The 13,885-nt window shown below is 41.2% G+C and overlaps 2 protein-coding genes across 3 annotated transcripts in view; both read left to right on the top strand.

Moving 5' to 3' along the window:
- Positions 1–13,885, top strand: part of LOC138963820 (ABC transporter B family member 3-like) — a 36,873-nt gene that overhangs the window by 10,809 nt on the left and 12,179 nt on the right. For both annotated transcript variants that reach the window (XM_070335676.1, XM_070335675.1), the window contains exon 3: positions 5,432–5,576. In XM_070335676.1, coding sequence (XP_070191777.1) covers positions 5,432–5,576 — 145 coding nt within the window. The remainder of the gene's footprint in view (positions 1–5,431; positions 5,577–13,885) is intronic.
- Positions 6,604–8,639, top strand: LOC138963818 (uncharacterized). The gene is made up of 2 exons (XM_070335673.1): positions 6,604–6,911; positions 7,272–8,639. The coding sequence occupies exons 1-2, from the start codon at positions 6,665–6,667 to the stop codon at positions 8,210–8,212; spliced, it is 1,188 nt and encodes a 395-aa protein (XP_070191774.1). The 5' UTR covers positions 6,604–6,664; the 3' UTR covers positions 8,213–8,639.

The following is a 13,885-nucleotide window of genomic DNA, read 5'->3' as shown; positions in this document are numbered from 1 at the left end:
ATACCGACACACCAAAGCCGCTAGACCACATCACAACGCCAAAGTTCTCGGTGGATCTTTTTCAAATTTGGACACCGTATTCAGCTACACCCCGGACACAATATCATCGATGAGATATTTCAACACGTGCTCTCAGCGCGCAGCGCTGAACCGATTTTTGTTTTTCTGTTCATTTCACCATTCCCAGTAACTCTTCCTTATCTTCTCCAGTGTTTTGCGTTTATCGCCCTACCTTCGTGTGGCTTCAATCCATATTCCCGTTTCTACGTTACTATTTTTAGAATGTCACTGCGCTGTCCAGAACGCTTCCCTTGCACCCGTAAGTTGTTCTTACTGTCAAAGTGAAAAGGTCGAATCAATTTATAGCCACGCGAAAAATACACTGTCACCTATCTCTATATATTTATAGATATAGATATACGTATAGGTTACAACACGAGTGGTTTTTTATATGGCTTGTATTTCAGTCAAGACCCAGCGGATGAATATCATCGGGAGACACGAGCCTCTGGCGAGTGGCTCTCGATTGATATTCCCGCTGGGTCTTGACTGAAATACAAGCCATATAAAAAAAACCGAGTGTTGTAATCTGTATATCCCATTCTACCATCAAACACAAAGTGTAGACTACTAGCGGCACTGTTGCGATCTGTTAAGAGTGAAACACTGGTGCCAGCGAGACTTGGCCCTTTTGCAACCTTAAACTAAGTGACCGTCGCTGAAAAAAATAAAACGAATGAGTGCATCGATAAGTACGCGGTAACACTACTTTCAGACCATTTAAAAGCTTTAAGTAAAGGTTCATAAGTTGCAAGAATGTAATGAATTCGTATAGAAATCAATTTAGTTGAAGCGCACAATTCTTTTGTTTTGCGTTTCAGGTCGGCAGAACGGGCGAAACCGGGTTGGCACCCATTTGGCTTATTCGATTCAGAATCGATTCCACGTTGTTTTTCTCGAACGTATTATTATACAATCAGGCTTATTGACAGAGAAGCAAATTTTAGGGAACAAATATGTAGGTTTAGATTTAACCATTTGCTCCCTATTTGAAATGTATCTACGTGATAAACTGTTTTGCGAGTGTGCTTGCATGGATAAACCTAAACTGGTATGGGTGTGAGGAAACGGGACCAATTTGGTGAAGTCGCGAATTGCTGACACCAAGTCTGTCACCGCCGATTGATTGCATTTTGAAGGAATATGACTGGATTACGGAAAAATGCACACATGTTAAGTTCTTGGATACCTTCATCGCCAATGTGGACTTACTGCAGAGCCAGGCAAAAGAGTAGACTTGCTCGCAAAACACATGAAACAGCCGATGGTTGATACGAAGCGAAGCCACCCCAAACCATGCAGTACGGACGCTTCTGGGTCCCGCTACGCATGACACCAGACCAGTGTTGTTGCTTTGAGTTTGACTAACAAACTCGAAACTGTCATTTAAAACATGAGCCAAATGTGTATTGATTGTGTGATTAGTCTATGTGACAGGGCTTCTATTATCTGTGCTCCCTAGCTTCTGTCAGTTCCCACACCGACACTGTGACAGACTCTCACGAACAGTCGTCTGCTTCGATGCAAGGGAGGGTACTCGTTTTTTTGTTTTGGTTTGTAGCCATGGGCATTGTGATAGTGTTCGACTGTTCAAACTAGTGTTATGCACGGGTTAATAAAACTGCGGATAGAACTCTTTAGCAGCAAAACAATTAAGAGTGTATTACAATCTATTTGTTTGGCGCAAGGTCAAAGGTCGGGAGGAAAGTAGTTCTTTGCCCAAATCGGAATCTGCACTATCATATATTTTTTGGAGTCCATGATGTATTTATTGAGCTATAAAAATACAACATATATACCCATACTGAAGTAACAGAGACAAAGAAGGGAGGTCATGGGATATATATATATATATATACGGCTTCTCTGTGTGTGTGTGTGTGTGTGTGTGTGTGTGTGTGTGTGTGGGCAACACCTGTGGATTTTAGAGTTCTGTTTGTGATGGGGTCTAGCGGCTTTTGTCTGTCTGTATGTTCTGGCATTTGAGAAGCCACAACAGATAATATAGGGCTAAGAAATAAGCTCTAAAATTCTCAATCCCGTTTGACAGGACTTCGCCTTCAAAGGTGATTGTGGTGAACCGCCACGCTGTCTGTCTCTGTCTCGCGATTCACCCCGGCGAAGCCGGGTATTCCTCTAGTATATATATATACGACTAGTGTCTGTCTGTCTGTCTGTCTGTCTGTCTGTCTGTCTGTCTGTTCGCGATGCACGGCCAAAGTTCTCGGTGGATCTTTTTCAAATTTGGACACCGTATTCAGCTACACCCCGGACACAACCTCATCGATGAGATATTTCAACACGTGCTCTCAGCGCGCAGCGCTGTGCGCGCTGAACCGATTTTTTTTTTTTTTTAAATCTCAGTTGCATGCAGGCTGCTTCAACCCTTTCTTTTTTGCCTTTTTTGTTTTTTGTTTTTTGTTGTTGTTGTTGGCGGGGAGCATCCTTCTTCATTGATCCTTTATTTTTTTTTTTAAGTAATGTTTTTACTATAACATTAACATTACTATATCTAAATGTATTTTAAACAACTTTTCTATATAACAATTCCCTCTCAAAAATGCATACAATATCCAGAGGGGAGCCATATCTATAGATACCAACACACATTTTGGCTATCACAATCAAATAATTCACATAACTTATTAGTGCCTTGGAACTTTGTGAATTTTCAAATACGCCCAAAAAAACTTCCTTTACGGTAATTTTAATAATCATATTATATTTACAATTCACTTTATCCTCAACGCATTTCCAAATGGACATAATTTTCGGGCAAAAGTAAAAAAAATGTTCAATATAATCAATTTCGTTCTCACAGTGAGTACAGCAATTACTCACGGAGATGCCTATTTTATACAATAAAATATTTGTGGGGTAAATATTGTGCAATATTTTCCAATGCAACATTCGCAATCTTGTTTCAGTGGTTACTTTGTTTACCATTAACCATTGCTCTTTTCCCGGCCTGAAATCAAATTTATGTTCCCAAAATTTAACTACAACCGGCTCCACATAATTTTCCTTTATAATTAATTTGCGAAATTGACAAGGCTTACTCAGGTTTTTTTAATCGTTGAATCCACATACATTTCCATTTGCAGAGCGTAGTGTTGCTGCTTTAACTGCTGTACAAATCACCCTATATTCAAAGAATCTTGTGGGCTTACATCCAACCTTCTGCTGCATAATATTAAAGGGCACAATCTCATTACCAACATATACATCCTTTACTCGACAAACGCCTGCTTTAATCCAGTCGCTAAAAAACAGGGTTTGGCCGCAATAGATTATATCACTGCTGTTCCATAAACACGTATCACTTAATAACATGTCTCCACCTACTGCTCTCTGAATCATGTCCTTATTTTTCAACCAACAAATTAAAACTTGTTTCCAAAATACATTTTTAATTAATCCCAATCCTTTAAATTTTTTTTGCCGTGGTGTTAGATTGGAAGCAACACAACCTTTCACCAAGCTTCGAAAACATATGTATCGGTATCTGTTTCCATCTTTCCTGCTTTTCGTTCAATAAATTTGCCGCCCAGGACAACAAACAAGAGCACTGCATATCAATGACATCAATCATTTTTAAACCCCCATCAGGAAACTCTTTGTTGTTGTCGGGATCCACTACCAGTAACTCTTCCTTATCTTCTCCAGTGTTTTCAGCCGCGATTATCTCCCTTCCTCCGTGTGGCGTCAATCCATATTCCCGTTACTACGTTACTATTTTTAGAAGGTGACTGCACGTTACTATTTACACTCCCGGTATAGGGGTGTGTATAGGTTTCGCTCGATGTGTTTGTGTGTTTGTGTGTTTGTGTTCGCATATAGATCTCAAGAATGAACGGACCGATCGTCACCAAACTTGGTGAACAGGTTCTATACATTCCTGAGACGGTCCTTACAAAAATTGGGACCAGTCAAACACACGGTTAGGGAGTTATTGGTGGATTAAGATTCTACAAGGACTTATACAGTGACATATTCATGGTCAAAGGGAAATAACCTTCTCAGTTGGTGGCAGTGAGAATGGTTATTTCCCTTTGACCAACGGGGGTGTTTTTCCTACCTCGAAGGAATTTCTTGTTTTAGAAGGTCTCCAGTGTTTTGCGCGTTTATCTCCTTTCCTTCGTGCGCAGCCTGGTATTCGGCTCTACTTCTTCCCGACGAAGCCGGTACCCGGCGAAGGGGGTAATCATCTAGTCCTGCTATATATAAGCGCACCCGCTTCAGCGCTATACCGGCTTGTCAATTTCCTAGCCTTTTCCACGTGCGGGGGACTGACGATGCTATATTATGGTCTTGGTGAAAAAATGCAGTTTAACAAGTCGCGTAAGGCGAAATTACTACAATTAGTTAATCCGTCGACCTCACAGAATGAAACTGAACGCACAGCTTAAAAAGTCTTCTTTTTACATTTAGTCAAGTTTTGACTAAATGTTTTACCATAGACGGGGAATCGAGACGAGGGTCGTGGTGTATGTGTGTGTGTCTGTGTGTGTGTGTGTGTGTGTGTGTGTGTGTGTGTGTGTGTGTGTGTGTGTGTGTGTGTGTGTGTGTGTGTGTAAGTGTAGAGCGATTCAGACAAAGCTACTGAACCGATCTTCATGAAACTTCACATGAGAGTTTCTGGGTATGATATCCCCAGACATTTTTTTCTCCATTTTTCGATAAATGTTTTTGATGACGTCATATCCGGCTTAGTGATAGTTGAGGCGGCATTGTCACGCCCCCATTTTTCAACCAAATTGATTGACATTTTGGTCAAGCAATCTTTGACTCAGTTCGGACTTTGGTATTGCATTTCAGCTCGGAAGCTTAACAGTTAGTTAATAAGTTTGCTCATTAAAGTTCTCACTAAAAACGATTTTTCACTCACATTGTATTCCTCATCTTCTCCTGAATTGAAAAATATATAGATATGTTATGTTTACTTGAAAAACGCGCTCAGAAGTAAAGAAAATAGGTCAAGTATAGTGTTCTCATGCTTCGCGGAGACGCGCTTGACCCGTCTCGGTCTTCGGGGAAGTTTAGCCAAGACTATCTGAATGTGGTCTCGGCGATGACTGGTTTTTGGTGTTGATCTTTTAGCTTGATGCCTTCGGATTGACTAAATGCTTTTATATCGTTTCACGCGACTTGTTTTTTGATGCAGTGCGTTCAGTTTTATTCTGTGAGATCGACAGATTGACTAAATGTAGTATTTGTGCCTTACGTTACGCGACTTGTTTAATTTCAATGTTGACGGCCCCGCATAGCAAAATAGGTTAAAAACGAATAAACATCGCGTTTAGTTTGATGTGGAGGCCAGCAGATTGACTAAATATTTAGATATCGTTTTACGCGACTTGTATTTTTTCAGGTAGCGGCGTCGAAGCAGACTGCTCTGACGGAGATAGGAAATCACAAATCGACTGTATTGATGAGAAACAGGCACAACTGCTTGACATTTTCTTGAACGCCAAAGCAATGCCTTGTGACGAGGTGTTCACTACCGATAGATGCAGGTTAGTAACAGGAGAGAGAGAGAGAGAGAGAGAGAGAGAGAGAGAGAGAGAGAGAGAGAGAGAGAGAGAGACAGAGACAGAGAGAGAGAGAGAGACAGAGAGAGAGAGAGAGAGACTGAGAGACTGAGCGACAGAGAGAGACAGACAGACAGACAGACAGACAGACAGACAGACAGACAGACAGACAGACAGACTGAGACAGGTCTATACAGGCGCCATAAGACCAGTCGTCAAGGCGAACGACAAGAAGAAGACAGACCAGTCGTCAAGGCGAACGACAAGAAGAAGAAAGACCAGTCGTCAAGGCGAACGACAAGAAGAAGAAAGACCAGTCGTCAAGGCGAACGACAAGAAGAAGAAAGACCAGTCATCAAGGCGAACGACAAGAAGAAGAAAGACCAGTCGTCAAGGCGAACGACAAGAAGAAGAAAGACCAGTCGTCGAATATGCCTCCACAACATGGAACACTGCCATTCTGATAAGCATCGCTCCACGGCTATTGCCAGTTGTCTCGCTGACCGGACGCTACAGTCCTACGCGAATCTATCAAAACAAAAATACAGAGTTATTTCCCATATGTTTTTCGCGAGCATTGATCTAAATTTGAGATCAGTGTTCGCGAGACGAAAATGATTGCAGATTGGCCGACTTCGACAGTGATCTCCGTTCTGTTCTTCACAGTTATGATAAAGACATCGTTCTAAGGTCAAAACAAGTCGAAATTTTGGGACTGCGGCCGGAAGGAGACCGTAATATATGGTTTCATCACTGTCAACTGGTTACAGAACAAATCGTCTGCTCCAGTGAGCGCCGAAACCAAACGGTTGATTATCACGTGACACTTTTTCCATATTTAGAGTTATTTGCACAGTAAATACAGCCGCGAAAAATAGCTCGCTTGAAACTGTCTTACATATCAATTCCTTTGTAATTTAAAAATTACAAAACACCATGAAAAATCATTATCGACGATCGCGAATCTGCTTATATCAATAGGTTCCGAGCGCGTGACGTCACACATTCCGCGGCAGCCATGTTGGGAAGCCGATGAACGTAAACACACGCTTCGCGCAGGCGATCAGTCAAAAATGGCTCCAGGCAAGCGTTGCTGTATGTTGCATTGCACGGTGTCGTCCCATAATTCTAAGGGAGAAAAGCTTGAACACGGAATACGGTTTTTCAGAATTCCGAAAGTTAAATCGCACGAAGGACCAAAAGTTGAAGATGTCACAAAGCGTAGAAGAAGAGCGTGGATTTCAGCGATCAGGCGAACAAACATCACTTTCGAGAGGAGTTCCTCAGCAATGCGCGTCTGCTCACAGCATTTTCACTCAGGTACGAACAGTTTTGCTTTTTTGTTCAATGACACTGTAACTATAATATTGTAATGTTGTTGTTTTCTCATGTAAAGTTGCTCAGATGTGCACACTGAACCACTCGTCACCTACTGACTTAGGTACTGATGTGCACAATGTGACAGACCAGATTGTCATGTCAGTGCAAGGAGTAACAACTGACACAGTGACAGTAAATAAATGCCTTTACTGAAGCGCAGTACAGGAATCAGTTTCAGACTATGTACAGAGAGGACTTCAGAAATTTGGAGACTTTCTAAATTGTAAATACTTTCATTATTCATTAGAATGAAATTAGATACAGATTTAATCTACATGTAGTTTATTTTCTGTTTTGCAGGTAAGCCATCATACGAGATGATGGAAACTGACCCCGACTGGGCACCTTCACTCCTTCTTGGACACAGCGAGATGAAGACCACCGACACAGGGCGTCATGGGCGACAGAAGAACAGAGCCGCAACAAAACAGCTGCTACAGGAGGCCACTGAAGCTGTCATGATAGACAACGGAGAAGCAGAAGGTGGTGACGTGCATGCAGAAGATGATAGTCATCATGAAGAGATGGAAGATGGGGAAAACACCAGGCTGAGAGAGGAGGTAACTCAGTTAGAACAGGAGCGAGACATGATGAGAGGAGAGATCAACAGACTGTTGGAAGAGAATAGAGAGCTCAAGAAAAAGTTAGCAAGCAGGGAGATCGTTGAAGAGTCGTTTCAAGGAGACAACGAGAAAGTACGTTTTTATACTGGTTTACCAAGTTATGCGACTCTTCTAGTTCTGCTGAACTATCTGTCCCCTCATCTCCCTCAGGGGCGCTTGCTGTCACCTTTCCAGCTTCTGATTGTGGTATTTATGCGTCTGCGCCTGAAACTGCCTGTGTTGCATATTGCGTACTTGTTTGGCATCCACAGAACTACGATAGCCAGTGGGTTCAAGGATACTCTTAGTGTTATGTACACGCAGATGACACCATTTGTACCATGGCCAGGACGCGAGTGTTTGCGGGCGTGTATGCCACATCAGTTTGTGGAGACGTTTGGGAACAAAGTGGCTGTGATCATTGACTGTTTTGAAATTTTTATTGAGAGACCATCAAATTTGTATGCCAAAGCTGCTACTTTTTCAAACTACAAACACAACAACACAATCAAACATCTCATTGGCATTACACCTAACGGACAGATTTCTTTCATTTCCAAGGGTTGGGGGGGGGGGGAGGACAACGGATCGTCATATTACAGAGGAATGTGGCTTCCTGGACAAGCTATTGCCTGGTGACTTGGTTCTTGCGGACAGGGGGTTTGATATTAAAGAGAGTGTCGGTTTGATGTGTGCCGAGGTAAAAATACCAGCATTTACTCGGGGGAAGTGTCAGATGGAAGCAATGTCTATAGAAGAAACAAGGAAACTTGCGCACTTGCGCATCCATGTCGAGCGAGTCATTGGAAACCTTGGGGGGAAATACAGTATAATAACAGATACCATTCCAATTGACATGTTGCTTCCATGTGAGGGAGAAGATGTGACATTCTTGGACAAGATTGTGTTTGTCTGTTGCGCCTTGAGCAACATGAGCCCAAGTGTGGTAAATCCCTAGGGTGAACTCTGCAGAGCATGAGGCAGCTCCAGGCAATGCAGACAAGAATGTCACGTCGTATGTTTCACCTGGAAGTGACGTGTCAGTTAGAATTGAACTCGAAGGCAGTGTACACGCCGTATAAACGGTTGCATCGCCTGAAAGCCGCGGGATCGGTTGCATCGACAAAAAGCCGCGGGATCAGGACACGCGAGGTGAGTTTCTCCACAAAATTACAAATCTCTTCTCTTAATTAGTAGATTATCACATAACTTTTGTTTACACTTTGAACTTAGGTGTTGTAGCATCACATCATCGATTTTTTTCATTGATTGCATTTACGTGGGAATGTTGACCTGTGATTATTTACACATGTTCAAGCGCATTTTTGTAAATTTTGACTTTCAACCTTCACCACTAAAAATCAAGCTTTCGGACAAAGCTACAGACAATTAAAATGTAATCAATGATTATTTATTGACCATTGGGTTAAATTTTATTAGCTAATGTTACATAGTTACTTCATATTTTACGGATATGCAAGGACACTAAACAGTTTGACGGTTGCACACCACGGAAAATCCTTGTACAGACCGGTTGTGCGCCACGGTAGTCATCGGTTGTGCGCCGTGGAAGTAATTGAAAGTTGAAAAGGTTTACTTTAAGGCTGAAAAATCGCTTCTGAACATTGTACAACAAACATCATGCCATGTAATGGTGTACAGTGGCCAGCAAAAGTATCGCACCAAATGGGAAGAACGGAAATGACTAAAATTGCTTTGAACGAATCGGGAAATTACCTCACATTTTAACGGTTCTAATTACACGGTGTGTCAACTGATTCCGTTCATCCACCGGATGTTTCCGTTCATCCGCAGGATGTGTCCGTTCATACAGCCCCATTTTCGTCACTTGCTTCGGGAAAAACGTTGTGGTAAGTCGTGTGGGCAGCGCGCTTGTGTGATATTGAAAGAATAAGGTAGCGAAATGGTTGGGCTATGTGTACGATAAGTACCAAGGTGCTAGTGAATCCTAATAATAACACACGCGGGCCGAACGTGGCAAAATTGCCTGATTTTTTAACATTTTCTTGTTTTTCTCGCTCTGTTATCGAATCTGACCCCTGATTTGCACATGATCACCAAAACCATTGCCTGTTACGACATTTCGCTTGAACAGAAGTTTATAGAAACCCATGGCTTTTGTACAATCACTTGTCTTTTGAAAACATACAGATTCCGTTCATACCCCATGTTTCTGTTCCGACACAAAAGTGCATGTTTCCCTTCGTACGAAACGCGTTTCCGTTCATACACATTCGTTAGATCAGAGTGAAACAGGCCCCCACTACAAGTTCTGTGTATTCCAATCGTTTTCAAATAGCACAAAGTACGAATGCGTGTGATATTGGACCTATGTGAACCATAAGACGAATTGAATTTGCAAAAAACAGTTTTGTGTCCGTTCGTACTGATTTTGACGGGAAAATGTGTCCGTTCGTACCACTTTCATCAAATTGTTTCCCTTCGTACCCTTTTCAGTAATGTGTTCAGTGACGGAGCTTTCTGTGTGTTTTGATAAGAACGAAGATTGATTTGTGCAGATGTGCTTGCTTTGCAGCACTGCAACTAAGACTGAACTAAGTAACATGTACATTTGTATGTTACTCCTATCATGCCATTTGCTTCACCTGTGATAATCATGAGCAGAAGTTAGACAAATCAAGAAAAAACATTATCCAGGCTCTATCAGTCCTTTTTACATTTAGTCAAGTTTTGACTTAATGTTTGAACATAAATGGGGAATCGAAACGAGGATCGTGGTTTATGTGTGTATGTGTGTGTGTGTGTGTGTGTGTGTGTGTGTGTGTGTGTGTGTGTGTGTGTGTGTGTGTGTGTGTGTGTGTGTGTGTGTGTGTGTGTGTGTGTGTGTGTGTGTGTGTGTGTGTGCGTGTGTGTGCGCGCGTGCGTGTAAAGCGAAACTACTGGACCGATCTTTATGAAATTTTACATGAGAGTTCCTGGGATTGATATCCCCGGATATGTTTTTCTTTTTTTCGATAAATATTTTTGATGACGTCATATCCGGCTTTTTGTAAAAGTTGAGGCGGCACTGTCACACCCTCATTTTTCAATCAAATTGATTGAAATTTTGGCCAAGCAATCTTCGACGAAGGCCGGACTTCGGTATTGCATTTCAGCTTGGTGGCTTAATTAATTGATGACTTTGGTCATTAAAAATCTGAAAATTGTAAAAAAAAAAAATTTTAATAAAAGGATCTAAATTTACGTTCATCTTATTCCTCATCATTTTCTCATTCTAAAAACATATAAATATGTTATATTTCGATTAAAAACAAGCTCTGAAAATTAAAAATATACAAATTATTATCAAAATTAAATTGTCGAAATCAAATTAAAAACACTTTCATCTTATTCCTTGTCGGTTCCTGATTCCAAAAACATATAGATATGATATGTTTGGATTAAATACACGCTCAGAAAGTTAAAACGAAGATGGTACAGAAAAGCGTGCTATCCTTCTCAGCGCTACTACTACCCCGCTCTTCTTGTCAATTTCACTGCCTTTGTCATGAGCGGTGGACTGACGATGCTACGAGTATACGGTATTGCTGAAAAATTGCATTGCCTTCAGTTTCATTCTGACAGCTTGACTAAATGTTGTATTTAAACATCAAACTTTAGCCAGGCAACCCCCGCACTATGGGATTGCATTTCAGCTTCAAAGCTTAAAAAATTATTAAAAAAAGTTTGGTCATTAAAAATCTGAAAATGCTAAAAGACTGAATGTCTAGGTTTAGCTTGCAGAAAGCATATTTTGAACAGGTTTCACATAAGTTTAGATCTTTGAAATGACATTGTGTAAGGAAACTGGAAGAAGACACACTTATCAAAATGTTTGCTCTTCAGTAAGATTTTAAACAGGGATGGTATTGCACCAGAAAAGCCACAGTCGCGTGTTGTTGCACTCATGAACAACATGCATTATGGGTTATACATAAGTCGAATTAGGGGTATTAAAATGCTAATTGCACAAGCTTTCTACCAAAAATCACAAACGTCATGAAAAGCGTACGAAGGGAAACAATTTGATGAAAGTGGTACGAACAGACACATTTTCCCGTCAAAATCAGTACGAACGGACACAAAACTGTTTTTTTGCAAATTCAATTCATCTTATGGTTCATATAGGTCTAATATCATGAGTGTGAGAGAGAGAGAGAGAGAGAGAGAGAGAGAGAGAGAGAGAGAGAGAGAGAGAGAGAGAGAGAAAGAGAGAGAGAGATGTTGTGTGGACAAGTGTGAGAAAGAGAGAGAGAGAGAGGAGAGAGAGAAAGAGAGAGAGAGAGGAGAGAGAGAGAGGGTAAATGTAAATAAAAAAAAAATTAAAAACAATTGTCCATGATCTGTTTACTGTCCATTGAGTGTGAAGCTGAGAGAAAGAGTGAGACTGAAGGAAAACAATAATAACTTAATAAGAATTAAAATGATTATAAAAAAAATTTAAAAAAAACTTCCGATATAAAAAAAAAACGCTCGCACATGTGTGATTAACAATGTCTGATCTCCTAAGAGAAAAAGAGAAAAAAAAAAGAAAAAAAAAAAAAGAGAAAAGAGAAAAAAAAAAAAAAGGTCTAATATCACACCCATTCGTACTTTGTGCTATTTGAAGACGATTGGAATACACAGAACTTGTAGTGGGGGCCTGTTTCACTCTGATCTAACGAATGTGTATGAACGGAAACGCTTTTCGTACGAAGGGAAACATGCACTTTTGTACGAACGGAAACATGGGGTATGAACGGAATCTGTATGTTTTCAAAAGACAAGTGATTGTACAAAAGCCATGGGTTTCTATAAACTTCTGTTCAAGCGAAATGTCGTAACAGGCAATGGTTTTGGTGATCATGTGCAAATCAGGGGTCAGATTCGATAACAGAGCGAGAAAAACAAGAAAATGATAAAAAATCAGGCAATTTTGCCACGTTCGGCCCGCGTGTGTTATTATTAGGATTCACTAGCACCTTGGTACTTATCGTACACATAGCCCAACCATTTCGCTACCTTATTCTTTCAATATCACACAAGCGCGCTGCCCACACGACTTACTACAACGTTTTTCCCGAAGCAAGTGACAAAAATGGGGCTGTATGAACGGACACATCCTGCGGATGAACGGAAACATCCGGTGGATGAACGGAATCAGTTGACACACCGTGAATTAGATATGTAAGAACTCTTCATTTGCTAACAGATTTGGTATCACAAGAAAGAGGGGACTTTCGTCTTTACTATGTTAAAAATTCATGATTGTAGTATACTTGATTGTATTAAAAAGACCGTTTGAAAAGTGTCTAAATTGTCAGACCTTTCCTCTCTTGCTATGTGGTGCAATACTTTTGCCGGCCACTGTACAGGTGGTTTGACCCGGATAGTGTACAGTCCCAATAGTTTCATGGAGACACGCACTTTTTTTAGGATGGTACTCGCACTCTGATATTTCTAATTTTCTATGGCAGATGGAGTCCGGCCTCTGAAATCACCTGTCCACTGCATAAACCATGGATGCGAATCAGCCCTGCTTCATGTGCTGGTATTGTTCTGAAAAATGTGAAGAATTCATCACCGCTATCGATCATGCTTTGTCATTACACCCCACTGAAAATGTGAAGCTTCGCATTCTTCGGCTTGACGATAAAGCCGGGGTATTCAGATATTGTTCAAAAGACTTCGAAGTAATTCCAAAGACAGTAGCAGAGGGATACCACATTGTTGGCCATAAGAATGAAACTATCACAATAGAATGCAAAGCCGACGAATGCAAAACTGGCGAATGCAAAGCGGACGAGAACAAAACGGACGAACCAGCATCAAATTCGGACAGTGATGAATCAGCTGGGGTTTCTCGTCATGGGTATGCATGTGCTGACTCAGCAGTCGGGCACAAGCAAAACTCTTGCCGCATTTGCTGCAGACAAGAAGTCTTGGTTTTGTCTTACAATTGTGGCGTGTGAGGTTCCGTTTGCTTTGGAAATACTTGTTGCATTTTTTGCATCTGTGTGGTTTTATGCCTTGATGACCAATATAGTGGCTGTGAAATTCAGTAATGTTCATGAAAGCTTTATCACATACTCCGCACGTGTATCTTGATCCCGTTTGAAAGCCGTGTTCTTGTCTCCTGTGTTCTGTTAGACCAGAAGCATATTTGTAACTTTTGCCACACTCTTGACACAGATGACGCTTGCCTAAACTCCCAGACGGCTTTGATGGTGTTGATGTCCTTGTGGGTGGACCTATGGTCTGAGCTTGCCCTTGTGAAAGAACAGCGTCCACAGCTTCCACCATCTCTTCGCT

This window comes from Littorina saxatilis, linkage group LG4 (assembly GCF_037325665.1).
Source record: "Littorina saxatilis isolate snail1 linkage group LG4, US_GU_Lsax_2.0, whole genome shotgun sequence".
NCBI lineage: Eukaryota > Metazoa > Mollusca > Gastropoda > Littorinimorpha > Littorinidae > Littorina > Littorina saxatilis.
The sequence above is the reverse complement of the archived record's forward strand: the minus strand, read 5'-3'. Positions and strand labels throughout refer to the sequence as shown.

Excerpts from the sequence above, each read along its gene's own strand:
- LOC138963818 (XM_070335673.1), top strand. The coding sequence starts at position 6,665 with ATGGCTCCAGGCAAGCGTTGCTGTATGTTGCATTGCACGGTGTCGTCC. Across the intron at positions 6,912-7,271 it reads CTCACAGCATTTTCACTCAG|GTAAGCCATCATACGAGATG; the intron begins GTACGAACAGTT and ends TCTGTTTTGCAG.